The sequence below is a fragment of the Prunus persica genome, chromosome G4 (assembly GCF_000346465.2).
Source record: "Prunus persica cultivar Lovell chromosome G4, Prunus_persica_NCBIv2, whole genome shotgun sequence".
Taxonomy (NCBI): domain Eukaryota; kingdom Viridiplantae; phylum Streptophyta; class Magnoliopsida; order Rosales; family Rosaceae; genus Prunus; species Prunus persica.
The window spans coordinates 2,571,473-2,587,437 of NC_034012.1; the positions used below are offsets into that span (position 1 = coordinate 2,571,473).

The window sequence follows — 15,965 nt, forward strand, 5'->3', positions numbered from 1 at the left end:
TGCATGTGAAAGGTGGACTCAGAGCTGAAGTATTGGGCCTGAGTTGGGCTTTGCAAACTCCTAAGCTAGGGTTCATGGCCAGTGAGCTCGATGTGTCTGGACTGAGAAGCCTTTCCTGGAGCTCCTTGTGGTAATGCAGCTCAAAGGGAAGGGAAAACAATAACAATTCGACAAACAATCCAAAGGAAAAGCCAAAAAAAAAAGTTTGATTATTTTTATTGTTCGATGATAAATTAATGATTTATAAGAATGTTTCTCACGATCAACATTTATTATTTAATTCCTCCTTAACAACCGTATCATCAACGCTCCTAGAAAATAAGAAGAAGAAGAAGGAAAAAAACTATTAGTCTTAATCCAAGTCAAGTCTCGTTGTCATCTTCAATTGACGAATTGGTGATTTACATTGACAATTGTGTACCTTTTCAATGTATTTTCATCATGTAATAGTTAAAAGCAATTGCTTCCCAAAAGTAACCCAGATGGTGCAAAAGTCGTTGATTCCTGTGCAATTGTTCTCATTATGAACAGTTTTCACTGTATTTTCTTATCCAAAAAAAAATATATATTCACAGACTTGACTATGAACTTAATGTCAGTAGAGATTAAGCAACAACTTGATTTATCCGGACTATAAAGTTCCACACGAGAAATTTTTGAATCAATAAATCGTTTATATCGTGATGTTATCAATTCACGTGTTATAATATAAGACACGCAATTATTGACACGTAAAAATAGAATATATTAAAGGCGATGTCTAAACAAGACGACGGACAAGTAGAAGAGGAGAGCCCTTTCCACATCGGGAAACAACTTGACAAAGTCCCAAATCCCTAACCCATACGTTACAGATAACAAAAACAAAATATACCAAAGGGTAAAGCTTCATGCTTAAGCTTTCTGTTGCGTGGCTTCTCTAAGAAGCTCAGATATGTACATGTCGGCTGGTACAAGAAATATATACGCGGGGCAAAGCAATTACCCTCTACAATCATGTCCTTCTATTCTAGTTGCAACGGCCAGTAAGACAAGTCCATTCGGCAAAGAGCCTCACGTGGCACATGGGGATTGGCATGGTTAAGTTGCAGCAGTTGGCAATGGAGACGGATGTAGTGGATTGTTTGCTAAAATCGAATAAATATATATATGACGATGAAAAGCGTAGACTCGTAGTCGTGCAGCCTAAGCCAAAAGTGACATGTCCGCATACCAAATTCTCTGATTTATTTGTTGTTACATACATTGAAAAGGATCTGCATAATTAATTTTTCAAAATTAATAAGAGTGATTACGAAATGATTTGCAGCGCGCTTGACATAACACATCATCGCAATATATGTAAACATTGATTAATTACTGCAGAGACAGAAGGCATTTTTATCGAAAGCTCCAACCACCTCTCCATCTGAAAATGTCTTGTTTTCTTTTTCTTAAATATTTGTTTTCTTTGAGAGAGAGAGAGAGAGAGAGAGAGAGAGAGAGAGAGAGAGAGAGAGGAGAGGGAGACAGTGATTCTTTGCTTGACATAAGAAGTCTACGTGAAGAAAAGGAGAAATGGGAAATATATACAACATAACAGAGGTTGGTATTTTGTATAAGTATATGTAGTTGATTTTGAGTTGGTTCGTATGTAGGTGTCTCTGTGAAATGAAATGTATAAATTTATATATCTTTAGGGACACTCTAGGTTGACACTGCAGCTAAAGTCCCAACCCCAACCCCAAACCCAAACCCTATCTCTCTCTCTCTCTCTCTCTCTCTCTCTCTCTCTCTCTCTCTCTCTCTCTATAGAGAGGTAAAACGACATAGAATCATGTTGCCCCCTCTCACTCTAGCCACCTTTTTTTGTTTTGTTTTCTTGGTGTTTTAACAATTAATAGGTTTGTTATTTACTTATAACTTCCTTAAATAATTTGGTAATTTATAATTTGAACACTTGTTTTAGACAGGAAGATTGATACCCCGTGGGAAGAAAGACACACAAAAAATAAATTAAAAAAGGCGACCAATTAGCTATAAGACTACATGGATTCTATTGTGCAAGCGTATATACAGAAGCAAAACCAAACTTGACGTCCAAGCAACCTTTGCTATTTCTAGAAAATTCATTCCTCTCTCCGTTCTTTATTTTATAGCTTGGCTAGCTTGCTAACCTTTGTTCTACTTCTCTCTCTTCTCTCTCTCTCTCTCCCTCTCCCTATCTCATTTTTTATGGAGACGGTTCTTTGCAAAGAGATAATAATATCATAGTAGAAGGAGAAAAAAGATCAAATGGGACAAAGATCAAATTCCAATACTATTATTCCGTCTCAAACATCAATATTCAAGAAGAAGATGAGCAAAAAAGTGGTTAAGGAAAACGTGGTTTAAAAGTGACAAGCTTGGTTTGCTTGTCTGCTTTGCTTGCTTTAAGTGTTTTCAGTTTTTGTTTTTGGGTTTGCTTAATTTTGTGAGAGAGAGAAAGAGAGGGAGAGAGAGAGAGAGAGAGTTGTGTGTATTTGGAAGAGGTGGAGGAAATTACAAGAAAGCTTGGGGTTTGGGATGAGCCTCAGAGCAAAAACGGCAGAGAGATCATGACATGGTGCAATGACTCAGACGACGAGAGGGCCATTCAGATTATCACCCCTCCTCCTCCTCCTCCTCCTCCTTCTCATAACAATAACGAATTTCGGAACATAACATGCCCTTCTTGTGGCCACCACATAGAATTCCAAGACCAGGTATTTAAACTTATAACTTATTTTAGTTCTTTGTTGAACTAAATTTTAATTTATATGATTTTTAATTAATTACATGAATTAATTGTTTGGTATAAAGTTTTGATTTTTTTGTTTTTGTTTATGTGATGTTTTAGGCAGGGATTCATGATTTGCCTGGACTACCAGCAGGGGTGAAATTTGATCCAACTGACCAAGAAATTCTTCAACACTTGGAGGCAAAAGTGCTGTCTGATACCAGAAAGCTTCATCCTCTCATTGATGAATTCATACCAACCCTTGAGGGGGAGAATGGGATTTGCTATACTCACCCAGAAAAGCTACCAGGTAATTTGTTTTTTATTCATTTTTTGTAAATTTTTTATTTTTAACCCTATCTAGAAACAATAATGAAGACACTAATTATCACGGGCGTCTCTCATTCATTTGATTCCAAACTTGACAGTTTTAATTTCTTGGTATTCATATCGTAATTGTATGGATTGGGACTTAACCAAAGATACTCACAGATACTCTTTTTTTTTTTTTTTTTTTTAAAGATACTTGAGATTTTATATTTTCCCAAAGAATATTGTTATTTTTTTTGGGAGGTATATACGTCTCTATTTTTAGATGTCACAATTGAAACAAACATATAACCAGCACATGGGTTTGCTTGCTTCTCCTTATTAAATCATTCAAATTTGGTATGCTTGTGTTTCTTACTTTTTTCTTTTCAAGCATGTTATTTGCATGTGAATGCACAGAGGTTGGCTATGCATATATGGATCCTAACACCAAACGCAATCGCATATATAGATATAGATATAGAGCCTCGGTTCTCTTATATATATAGACCATGTAAACCTCCATGTTAAAATTCCTTCGGCTCAATTTGCATGTTAAATCTTTTCTTTCCATCTGTTGGTGACACCATTTTATGGACTAATTTGTTCGACTTTCCCTTCAAATATATCAATATCTTCAATTTTTCTCAATGTGTATGTGCCTTTACAAGTTATAATTACAATTCTCTCCAAGTGATAAAAATGCAACACATTTTGTTTGGACATCCTGTCTGACGTCCATGCAGGAGTGAACAAAGATGGACAAATCCGGCACTTCTTTCACCGGCCCTCCAAGGCATACACAACCGGGACTCGAAAGCGAAGGAAGGTTCACACCGAAGAAGATGGAAGCGAGACGAGGTGGCACAAGACAGGGAAGACAAGGCCAGTCCTTCTTGGTGGAGCAGTTAAGGGTTTCAAGAAGATCCTGGTCCTCTACACCAACTACGGAAGGCAAAGGAAGCCTGAAAAGACCAATTGGGTGATGCACCAATACCACCTTGGCAACAACGAAGAAGAGAAAGATGGGGAGCTGGTGGTCTCAAAAGTCTTTTACCAAACACAGCCCAGGCAATGTGGTTCAAGCGTCAAAGATGTTCCAATGTTTGATCACCACAAAGGTGTGAATATAAGAAGTGGGCATGGGCATGATCCTCTTCCTATAGCAAAGAAGGCTGGCCTTGTGGAGTATTATAATCCTGGAGGAGGTTTTATTAATTATGATCACCATAATCTTCATAACCAGGGGGGACATAATAGAGAAAGCCCACCTCAACTAATCCCGAATTTAGTTGTCCAAGGTGACGGGTCTTCGTTTATTCGATTAACTGCAGATGCAAGCAAAGGAAAGCTTGAGAGAAAATAGTCCATGGGTGGCCATGGATGTTGGATATTGGACATTGGATATGGACGGAAGAGCTTTTTCAGTTGAGGTAGCTTTATATATAGCTAGGGCAGCAATGACAATGACTCTCTCATGGTGGTGGTGGTTGGTGTTGCTGTGTAAAAGTTTTACTACTCATGATGATCAAATAAGTTATTACAAGATTGAGATTTTTTATAACCCCCAAAAAAAAAAAAAACAAGAATATTATATATACACACAAAATTATATTGGATATGTTTAACTACTTATATTAATATTATACTGTGATCTTAAGTTTATGATGACCAGTTGATCGGGGATTAGATAGGATAATGATGTTTTTCTTTTGTTTTGGAACTGTACAGACATGATTATACAAACTTGTATATCTGATTTGTCTGATATGACATTTGAGTTTTATCATTAGGTTTATGATTTGCTCTGTGGATTAAGTAATATTCTCTTAAACTTGTAGATTAAAGTACATATACTTTGTAGTAAAACTCCGTTGTTATTGCGGTTGGAGTTCATGGTTGCCACTCATCTTGCAGACTCTATAATAAAGATATTTATAAAAATAAAATAAAAAACTAGACAGATTTTACATGAAGAAGAAAACCGTAAGGGGAAATACAACTTAGACTCATTGGCCAATATTCTTATAATGGGAAATATTTTCTATAAAATAATATATGTTGCTAGACACGTTGTGACTGGGAATTTGAATTGCACATTCAACTAAGCCTATACCTAATTAAAGAATCTGATAGGAAAGCATTTTTCATGTTTGGTTCATGGTAAAAGAGGCTTAGGGATGAGAAATTAATTGCTTTTTCATGTTTAGTAAGTCCAAGTAGGCCTGGGCACGAATCAGTTTGGAACAGTAGAGGGCTCTTCTGTTAACCAAATCAAAGACTTCGGTAGACTTCAGATCAGTTAACCTAATATTTAGTTCGGATTGGTTCGGTACGCCGGTAGTACTGTAATAAAAACATACTAATAAAAATACAATTTATAATACTTTCACATAACATAAGTTCTTGAACAAATACATCAAATTATCCTTGTAAAATATAAAAATTCAATAATTCATCCAAGTATGAAATCAAATAACTTAGTCACTATATTATTCAAGATGTACCGGGAGCTACTTGTGTTTGTTGTTTGAACCTTTGAGTGTTCTTTTTACTAAATTCTCTACATTTATGGAAATGATTTTGACATTTGTTCTGCGTAAGGTTCTTTAGTTTTTCATGCTGAATCCAACCATATGAAGAACATAAAATTTGGATCAACGGTTGGAAAGTTACAGGTAAAAAAGAGACAAATGTCAAAATTGGAAAATATAGAAAGTGCATAAATTCCTCTGTGTCCAAAAGTGCTACAGTACCCAGGTGATAAAAAAGTGATGCAATGGTGATAAAGCAGTGATACAATGGGGATAAAAAAGTGATACATCAGTGATAAAGGAGTGATGCAAAATGCTGATTGTATTTACCTTTGGTTTATTGTTTTGAATTTAAATAATAAAATAAGTATAAATATTGGATCGGTACGGGTTTCTGTCGAGTTAAGGATATTGTTTCTGTTAATCAAACCAAACATTTCGATACGGATCAGATCAGAACAATGAAAATTAAAAAATAATTATTTAACCAAACCAAACCGTAGGTACGCAGATAATTCAGATGAAATGCCCAATCCTAAGTCTAGACATAGAAAATCATTGCCTTGCACGTGAGAAAGTGAAGTCATCCTCACCCCTTAGGTTTTGTTTTACTCCTTATGGGAAAGTTTAGGAAAATGAGCTAACATTAAATACACATTTTTCATGATCATATTGTCCCCATTAACATTTTGGAATTACAATAGAGCATTAAATGCAAATATTTTTTTTTTATATGGGTATAATTGAAAATTTAAACAAACGTTGTTTTACATTCCTACACAAACCAAACATGTGAAAAATGAAATAAAGTAATATTTCTTTTTTATTTCCCAAGATTACCAAACATGGGAAAAGAATATTCATTTCTCATTTCTTGATAAATGACATGGAAAGTGATTTTTTTGCAAATTCATTCTATGAACCAAAACGGGGCCTAGGAAGGTATAGCAGGTCATGGAATACCACGGGGACAGACAGGGCAAGGCTGTATACGAGTAATATCTATGACAATGGACGTGCCAAATATTTCATCATACATGCAGCCATTGAGAGAAAGCAGTTGGAAATTTCTCAAGTATTTCATCATTCATTTTGGTTGACAGGAATTTTCAAAAGTTGAATAAAATTGGTTTGATCATGACTCGGTTCTATAATTCCATTAGTCAAAAGTATTTCTGCTTTAATGAAATTAGGAGGAAATAAATCATATTATCTGTTTCTGGACTGCTTTTCAATATGAGTTTGCAAAATACTGACTTGAGTTGTTGAACACTCGATATTCAATAACAAATAAAAATAACACTGTTGTTCAAAAAATAATTGTATGCGAAGCAGCAAGAGCACCAAAAGAAACTAAAAATTATCATGAAACAACACACAGAGCACAAAATGAAACTAAACCTACCCGGCACCTGGACTTACAATTCATTCTTCAAACAGCAATACACTACCAAGTTTTTGCCCACAAAACACAAAGAAGTTAGCTGACAAACACATAATAGATCGCCATACAGGCGCATGATAGACCACTGCAAGCAACACCAAAACAACATGCCCACACGTGGAATACTTGGAGGGAGACGAAAATTAAAAAGAAAACATAAATTTAGGCAAATTACCCATAGGTCACCTAACGAGCAGCTGATGTCAGTAGCCTAAAACACTAACATTTCAACCATTTTGTAGTTACACTAGAATAACAGATAGTTTTTGCACCAATTCTGGTGAGATCTATCATAAAACCAAACCATCGAGAACTTGAAGCTCTTGCTAGCCAGGTCCTGGACTAATTCAGGGCAACGACTACCTGTGTAGATTATACATTACCCTCCTGCACAAGAGCTTCAACTGGTCACGACTTCTGAAGTATACAGCTCTCATACAGTTCAAGCCATTCTCTTTTGCTAGCACCAGTTCTCATATCCAGCACTTGGGCACCAAAATTATGTTTTGTGAGTTCCTGCTTAATTTTCGTGACAGTGAACTTTCTATAGTCTTCCGAGTTAGTTTGCTGACTGCGGGTATCCTCATCTCCCTTGAATACGGAACCACCATCTTCAGCTTGTGTGCGCTTTAGAGGGCTAGTAGTACTTCTAGACCTCTTATTTACTCTTACAATCCGGTCACTCATCTCCATGTCTTGAACGGAGTCCATGCCCATTTCATAGTCATCTACCCTCGAGCGTTTCCCGTGGGAAGCAGTCTTTAGCTTGCTATCCAGTGCTGTTTCATTCAGCCGAACAGAAGTCAATTCTTGCTGGAGTGAATCAAGCTTTGCCTGTGCAGCTTGTAGCTGAAGAGACAGGGAGTCTGCCCTATTGTTTGCATCTGCATGTGCTGCACGCTCACTGTCCAGGAGGCCTTGAAGGACGTGAACAGTACTAGTTCTCTGCTCGTTATTTGATTTTAATAGTGATTCTATTTCCTTCTCTCTTTCTTCAACTCTTGCCTCCAGCAGAGCAACTTTCGAATGAGCTCCCATCTCTGATACACGAATTCTCTCTAACTCATCATCCAAGTCTCTTTTTTCCCTTTGTAAAGTTTCAATATGCCTCTCAGCCCTCTCAATTTGGGCCAATCTTTCCATTGCCAACTTCTGCATCTCACTCTTTTCCTTTTGAGCAATATCTGCTTGCGCTCGTGCTTTATCAGCAATATCAGTCGCTCTTGTGGCTTCTTTTTCAGCAATTTTACACCTTTCTTGGACTTCATCAAGTCTTTTTATTTCAGATTCGTACTTCTGCCCCAGATAGATCTTCTCCTGCTCCAGTATCTTTTTTTCTCTCTCAAATGAGTGGGCCTTTGCATTTGCAGCTTCTAATTTTTGACTTAACTCCTTGATTTCAAGCTTCATCGATGATATTTCAGCGTCATAACTATCTACTTTCGATTTGGCAGTCTGCAAAGAATGTGTAATAGTCAAGTACCACACCATTGATAAATACATACGTTGAAAAGAGACCGCAAAAGAAAAGCAAACATGTGCAAAATAAGGATTCTTCTTTATCCAAATTTCAATGATTTCCATAGGGCTGTATCTACTTCGGATAATTGATGTTTTACATAATGCCTATGAGCTTTAGCTCAACTGGCATTGGGATGGGTGGCTAAAAGGTATAGCAGACAGATGATATGTGTTATCTATACCAAAAAAGCTTGTAGATAATCAAATTATAAACAAGTGGAAAACACAGACCATGAAAAACTTCAAGACAAAAAATGAGGCTCCTGATATAGTAAAATTTAACCCTCCAGAGCTACTCCATTGAACATGTAAGAGCAGTTTCCCAGGCCAAATGTATTTTTCTGACTGAATCACATGCCATTAACCCAACTGCTAACCTCCCAACAGTGTGTATCAATAAGCATACACACAACACTGCATAACCATTTGATGTGGCAATTTATGACACAAGTACAAGATCCTAACCAAATGATGCGGCAATTTATGACACGTGTGTTTTCCACTTGCAAATGAAGAGGGGAGAGAGAGAGAGAGAGAGAGAGAGAGAGAGAGAGAGAGAGAGAGAGAGAGAGAGAGAGAGGGAAGAGAGGGGAGGGGGGGAAGGGTACATAAAAGATTCTAACAAAGTGTGAAGATTCAAACTCACCTTCAGTTCTAGTCTTAGAGTTGTCAAGCACTGCTCAGCATATTCAATCTTGGCCGTCTTATCCTTTATTTCCTCCTCCTAAATATTTATCGACAAGAGAAACAAATCAAAAATCCATAGGAAACTAGAGAATTGGAGTATGCATTTAGGTGCCTCTGTGTGTGTGTGTGTGTGTGTGTGTGTGTGAGAGAGAGAGAGAGAGAGAGAGAGAGAGAGAGAGAGAAAGGATCACCTTCTCAGCCAAACTACTCGCGAATTCTTCCCTCAAAGCATCTTCTCTCTTTTGTGTTTCCTTATTTGAACGTTCTTGGACAATTGCAGCCTTCTCTAGAGCAGCTTTTGCTTCTCTATAAGCAATGTCATACTTGCGTTTCCACTCCTGAGCCTCCTCTTGAGCAGACTGAGCTTGTTCCCGAGCAGCAGCCAGCCTTGCTTCACCAGCACTGCATCGGGACTTGAGAATTGCAATTTCAGAACTAGCTTGGTCTTCCTCAGCCTTCTGCTTTGATATGACCTGTTCGTATTTTCTTTTCCACTCTAAGGATTCTTGCTTTGCAGAATCCAATGTTTTAACTAAGCTAGAACATCTTTCACCCAGTGAGCTGGAATTACTCTGTAAGTTATTAATGCGGCCCATATATTCATCAGCTAACTTCTTCTTGTCGTTGATAGCATCCTCATAACGCTTCAGATATTCAGACTTAGACTTCTCACTAGACTCCAGCTGCTTGTTCAGTAACCCCAACTTATCTTCTATTGAGCGGCATCTCAACATGAGGGTACTCTTCTCCGATCCAGCTTGGTCAATCAGTCTCTTGGCAAGGTCAAGTATTGGACCTTCCAAACTGTGAATTTGGATTGCATGCAATACACATTAAAATGCACTCATACATTAATAAATAATTATAATTAATTATAAATTGATAAAAATTAAAGACAACAGACAAACCTCTTTTGTAAGAAACTGGTCAGTTTCTGCCATTTTGCTGGACCATGACTTGCTGCTTCATAGTCGGCTAGAAGACCATCAAGAACCTAGAAAACAAAATCACAGTCGAAAAAAAAATTTTCAATTAAAATGTTAAAGACATCAGGGGCAAGCAGCTGTTGCTTACCTTCAGAACATTATCAATATTAGCATCACTAGCATGGCAAGCTATTCTCAGCTTCCTTTCCATGCTTTGTATAGAATTTGAACATTGCAACTCTGCCTCCATATATGCATTCCTTTTACAATCCTGCATGAGTACCCAATTTAAACGAATAAGACCGGTGTACGAGAGATGAACTAATAAGATATACACATCCATATATACTGTCAACAAACTATGTATTATCACAAAGAATTCAATTATATCTGAGGCAAGAACACTTAAGATTCTGATCTTTTTATTTTGGCAATACAATCTCAAAAGAAAAGAGATATTCAACATATGCACAGTGTGCATGAATATGCACCATATGCACGTGTGTGGGTGCTTTTGCTTCTAGGTGTGTCTTTGATTCTAAGCGGCCGAGGTCAATTGAAAAACAAATTGTTTTTCCATTCAGTTCTGACTGCGCCCACGTCCTACTAAAACTAAAGTTCGTCTTATCTAGTACTCTACCTCAAACTCCTTTTTCAGCTTTTTGTGGAGCTCCGCCTCGTATTTCTTCCTCGCTGAACCAACCCCTACAGCACCATCATTAAATGCAGCCAATGATTTTTGAACTGCCTTTTCATGCGCTTCCCTGAATGCAGCCTACAACATCTGGAATTAGAAACAAGAAAATTCATCAATAATTAAGGCACAATTAACAACTTACTTCTTCGGGATCTTTCGGACGGTGAAAAGCAGACTTATACACCTCAAGAGCATAATCATATGCTGTTCGGCACCCATCTTCTTCGACACTCTGCAGAGCAAGATTAACACAATCACATGAGGCCTCATAAATTTTTAGTCAGAGTTGTTCCAGAGTCAGTTTCTTATCGAACCTCTATTAGGTATGAAGTTTGAGATCCAAAAGGTTTTTTTATTATTGTATTCTCCATTATTGTAGTTTAAAATGAAAACAGAACATCCACTTCAACATCTACTGTCTCCAGATAAGACACAGGGCACCGTATTTATGTAACCTCAATGAAACAACACAAAGAAACTAACCAAGACCAAAATTTATATAGCACATCTAATTCAAGTTGGTTGGTCACTCCTTTATTGGATATTCAAAACTTCCACTTTTTTCCAGTTAGAAACTAAAATTCTGTTAAACTTTTATACAGAAGGAAAATCTTTTCATGGATAAAAACTAATAATTTAAAGCCTACTGCAAACCACCCAAAAAGACAGTTCAAGGAGAACACAAACCTGCCATGAAGAGGATATGGTAGGCACCGCGCCTTTATTTAGAGCATCAAGATAAGACTGTGTGATGCCAACTAGAACTGGACCCGTCATCATAGTTGCCCCAACTTGCTTGGGCCTTGTTCTTTCAAAAACAAACCTTGTCAATGCGTCTAGCCCAGATCTAAATTCAGGCCTTAATTTGTCCAACTGCATTAGAAAAACTTAGCCTTCAACACAACTAAATATCAAAAAAGAAAGAAACAAATTTGAGTTCATGACCAACGAGAGAGAGAGATCAAAGACAACAGTAAGTTGCTGACCTGAATTTCGTCAAGTCTCTGTAGATCATGTTCGTTGTTCAAAGGCCGTACAAGGGTGAAGCATTCTCTATCTGGAAATAGAGCTCGAATGGAGGCTCGTATCTATATTGGTCATTCATAGTGTAGAATAAGCACCTCCGAGTCCAACATACATAGATAACATAATTCAAGAGTAGCAGTGCTCAATGTGCCTAGAATGTCATAAATGGCTAACAAGCATATATCTAAAAGCGGATAATGCCAGTTCAACAATACATGTATGAATTGGCATGCAAATCCTTGAAAATAAAAGGTCAAGATTGCTCTCTCTCTGATAAAATAAAATGCAGAAATCTTCTCAAACGAACTAAGAAGAACCAGATAAATACCTCATTTTTCGCAACTACATCCCTTTTTCTGTCATCAACTGGCTTCAAAGCAAGCTCCAGATAGTCACGAGGTGTTATCCTTCCACTATCCTCAGATAAATCCAGATAGAAGTCCTGAAACCAAGGCAACATAAATTACCGCAACTGGAAAGCCACATAACATATTCTACTAAATACACCATGTATTCATATGACGATAACAAACAAAATAACCACAACAGAGGAACCATTATCATAAGAATAACAGGATTACAATAATTATTGTAGTTGATGGCACAAATATTAAAGAAACAAGTTAATTCAAAACCAATTACCCTTAAGAGCCACACAAAGATTGGAGAGAACTGGCCAATTTCAGAAGCTGTGGTTCCTCCAGAGGCTTTAACACGTATATGTTTAGTCATTTGAGTGACAAGAGAGATACGATCGAGTGAACCTTCATCTATACCACCCATCTAAAAGAAAAGGAAAGTAAATTATGAAGAAGAAACTATAGAGCATATTCAAAGAGGAAGGATCAAAGTCTCAGCAAAAGTTTTCTAACCTGGTTGTAAATAAACATGCTAGATAAGAGAACGGCCAAGGAAAATATCTGTGTGCTGTATGTTTCCTGTCAGATAAAAGTAAGTCATAAGTATTACAATCAGCTTATTAAGTCTTATTGGTTACAGAACCAGTAGAATGGATAATGAAAATTATCATAATTAAAAAAAGAAGCAGATACTAATATGTTGTTAAGTAAGGGAATGAACGCTAACCGTCTGATCAAAGGCATCTATTCCTTCAGTATCCAATAGTAATAGATTGTATTCAGTTCCATCAAGAGCAGTTCTCTTAAAGGGTGCACTCCATAGCCATAGCCCTTTCGTACATGGGCGATGCGTAGATGCTACTTGAAATCCACCACTCCTTCCAAGAAGCTACAAGAGAGAAATACAAACATAAACATCTTTATTACTTAAGGCAACATTGAACTGGTGGGGAAGCAACAGTAGAGTAAGCTTAGTGGTCAGAAATTCATAGAGAGAGAGAGAAAGAGATGATCAGAAAAGGTAAATGTTTTAATCATTAGGCCCCACTTTAATATCTTGAAGTTAATCAATGATTCACACCCCAGTTTTTGGTTGCAAGAACACGTGAATGAAAATTCGCATCTAATACAACAATATTGCCCATGGAAAATACATGCATCCATGTATTAGAATCGATTACACTTGAACATTGTTGCGGAAAAGATGGTTTAGGTTAACTATGACAATTCCAAGAACTGAGAATTAATCAGAAACAAATACACGGTAGTTCCAGCAGCGAAAACACAAAAACTGAAGTAGGCCTACAATTTCTACACTTCATGCAATTCCCTAGTCCTCTACAATTCCCTTCAGAAAGCAGATTCTACAATTCGTACAATCATAAACCCTAGACTTCACAAGCAGAAAACAAACCCCCATAGAAAGAAGAAAAAAAGAAGTTTCCACTATCATTTCTTCTGAAAATTGAGACAAAAAGGACGACAGTTTTACCTGGTTTAGAATGAAGCTCTTGCCCTGGCGAGCACGGCCACAGACGGCGACTATACCGATAGGTTCCTTCACGAGCTGGAGCATGGATACCGCTTCCTGATCCATCCTAAACTTTCCATTGTCGTCGCAGTAAACAAGTCGTATCGGCCTCGGCGGACCGGTCACCGGCGCCGACGATCGCGACGACGGTGAGGGAGAGAACGACGGGGTGGGAGGTGAAGAATCGGAGGAAGCATCTCTTCCTCTGAAGAACCTCCTCATGCTTTAACGCTGCTCCTGGTTCTTATTTCGCCTTGTGAACTTTGCTTCTCCTGAGATTTCTATTTCACTTCACTGCGAACAGAGAGAGAGAGAGCCGAGGGTTTAAAATTTGGGGAGGGAAAGGGGGTCGAGGTTTTTGGGCTTTACGGAGGAGCGAGACGGAGGGGCGCGTCAAATTACGATCATGGGACTGTTTGTCATGGCGATGAATCTGTGGCGATTGAGTTATGAGAAGGGCTTTTTCGTACTTGTAGGTGAAGGTGGACCTCGAAGCGGAACGACAGCGTGTTAATAAAGCTAACTTTGCAGTCGGCTGCTATGCTATTTCCCTTTCCTTTTAAATTGGAAGGCGAGACCGTTACTGTTACTTTTTGTTTCGTTTTTCGATACAATTGTAACCCAAGATCTATTCGACCCAAACCAACAAAGCACAAATAGGCCTCGGCCTCGTTATATGGGCTGACAAATTGATTCATGCGAGGCCCACACAAATGTTAAGACCCAGTCTACATGTCCACTTGTCAATCCATCAACGAAACCAGCCAACTAATTTGGGCTGGGCTGGGCTTCGCTTTGTTCGGGGGAAGGTTGGGCGTGGAATTGGGTTAGGATTAGCGTTGTGTGCCCAAGTTTATTCATCATCCAATCTCTATAAGTAGCCGTAATTTTTGCTAAAAGACCTAGAAATTTGGTATTTACACCCATTTTTTTATATAAGCAACATTAGAGGAGGAAGATTCGAATACATGAGATTGAGTACAGATCAATCATTTGAGCTACAATTTTCTTACTATCTACACCCATATTTTGGTCAGATGTTCTTTTCCCCAAGGGAATTTATCAGACAAATTCATTTGTCGATAATAATAAATCACTTTAAGTTGAGCCTCTGTTATCTTACCATTCATAACATACCAATCATTCTCCCCAAAAGAAAGCTGTATCCTAATTAACAAAAGAAATAAATGTAACGCGATGAACATTCACAAGCTCTCCTGATTGAAATTTGGAAGGCATTCAAAGGTTTAAATTGGCTTATGAAGGTAGTGACCAGACTAGCAAAGGATTTTGGAATTACAATGTTCATACCAAAGGGATCTAAATTATTACCTTATGAAAAAACAACAAAAAAGGGCTGGTATTCGCCCTTCCAGGTATGCCACATAGGGATTTGGACTTTGGATAGTTATTTTTTTCCTGAAGGCCATGGTCCATGTGCTTAATTAACTTTTAAGCATATGTTATTAGAGTAAAATAAACACAATTAATAAATTAATAAATCTGTAGCAGCCATCACCACATGCATTACCCAAAATCCAATTTTAATTATTAATCTTTGATTGATTATCTAAAATGATAGGCTTGAAATGGAAACGTAAACAAAGTCTTGAAATGGTAACCATGGGATGATATTATAACACTTGCAGGCAGGTGATTGGTTCACGTCGTGTCTGGGTTGTCATTTTCTCATACTACTACTATTAGTCCTGATGTCTTGGATTAAATGGGTCCAAGGGATTTGTTGTCACTCACCGTTAGATATAAATTCAACGGTTCACTCACTCTTGCACTTCTTTTTAAAAAAAATTTAAATCATTAGATTAATATCTAACGGTGAGTGACCACAATCTCTTGAATTCCTGTGATCCAAAAAATCGGTACTGCTACTACTATATATTTGTGTATTTTATTACAAAGTGGATATATTATCGTCGTCAGATGAGATAGGGTGACTGTAGATGAGTTGTACACAACAACTCTCAAGTCATCACAAGCATCATTATTTTCATGATCCATAAGTCACAACTATCCTTTCCTATCTCATCCATCTACAATGACGGTGCACAAAATTGGATACTAAATTAGATATGCTCTGTTGGCATTTTTAGTATGTGCGATTTTGTTTTTTATAATTCTTTTTTGATATGATTTAACCATACAGTTTTTGTTTTTAACAAATGATAGCATATTC

General features: G+C 37.4%; 2 protein-coding genes across 2 annotated transcripts; one reads left to right on the plus strand and one right to left on the minus strand.

The window, feature by feature from the left end:
* Window positions 1,873-4,868, plus strand: LOC18779876 (NAC domain-containing protein 73). Its single transcript, XM_007211582.2, has 3 exons — window positions 1,873-2,723; window positions 2,858-3,047; window positions 3,793-4,868. Exons 1-3 carry the CDS (start codon window positions 2,577-2,579, stop codon window positions 4,410-4,412), a joined length of 957 nt encoding a protein of 318 aa, XP_007211644.1. The 5' UTR covers window positions 1,873-2,576; the 3' UTR covers window positions 4,413-4,868.
* Window positions 6,918-14,311, minus strand: LOC18778433 (guanylate-binding protein 4). The gene is made up of 14 exons (XM_020561632.1): window positions 13,733-14,311; window positions 12,968-13,129; window positions 12,754-12,819; window positions 12,524-12,664; window positions 12,210-12,323; window positions 11,842-11,943; window positions 11,543-11,728; window positions 10,998-11,087; window positions 10,799-10,933; window positions 10,307-10,429; window positions 10,141-10,226; window positions 9,424-10,036; window positions 9,192-9,269; window positions 6,918-8,479 (listed from the first exon to the last, which is right to left on the minus strand). The coding sequence occupies exons 1-14, from the start codon at window positions 13,991-13,993 to the stop codon at window positions 7,433-7,435; spliced, it is 3,204 nt and encodes a 1,067-aa protein (XP_020417221.1). The 5' UTR covers window positions 13,994-14,311; the 3' UTR covers window positions 6,918-7,432.

What these genes read in the sequence shown, in the direction of transcription:
- LOC18779876 (XM_007211582.2), top strand. Translation starts at nt 2,577, where the DNA reads ATGACATGGTGCAATGACTCAGACGACGAGAGGGCCATTCAGATTATC. An exon ending in ACATAGAATTCCAAGACCAG is followed by an intron (nt 2,724 to 2,857) that starts GTATTTAAACTT and finishes GTGATGTTTTAG; the next exon opens with GCAGGGATTCATGATTTGCC. An exon ending in TCACCCAGAAAAGCTACCAG is followed by an intron (nt 3,048 to 3,792) that starts GTAATTTGTTTT and finishes ACGTCCATGCAG; the next exon opens with GAGTGAACAAAGATGGACAA.
- LOC18778433 (XM_020561632.1), bottom strand. Translation starts at nt 13,993, where the DNA reads ATGAGGAGGTTCTTCAGAGGAAGAGATGCTTCCTCCGATTCTTCACCT. An exon ending in ATGTAGTTGCGAAAAATGAG is followed by an intron (nt 11,944 to 12,209) that starts GTATTTATCTGG and finishes TGACCAATATAG; the next exon opens with ATACGAGCCTCCATTCGAGC. An exon ending in CTCTAAGACTAGAACTGAAG is followed by an intron (nt 8,480 to 9,191) that starts GTGAGTTTGAAT and finishes CATTCTTTGCAG; the next exon opens with ACTGCCAAATCGAAAGTAGA.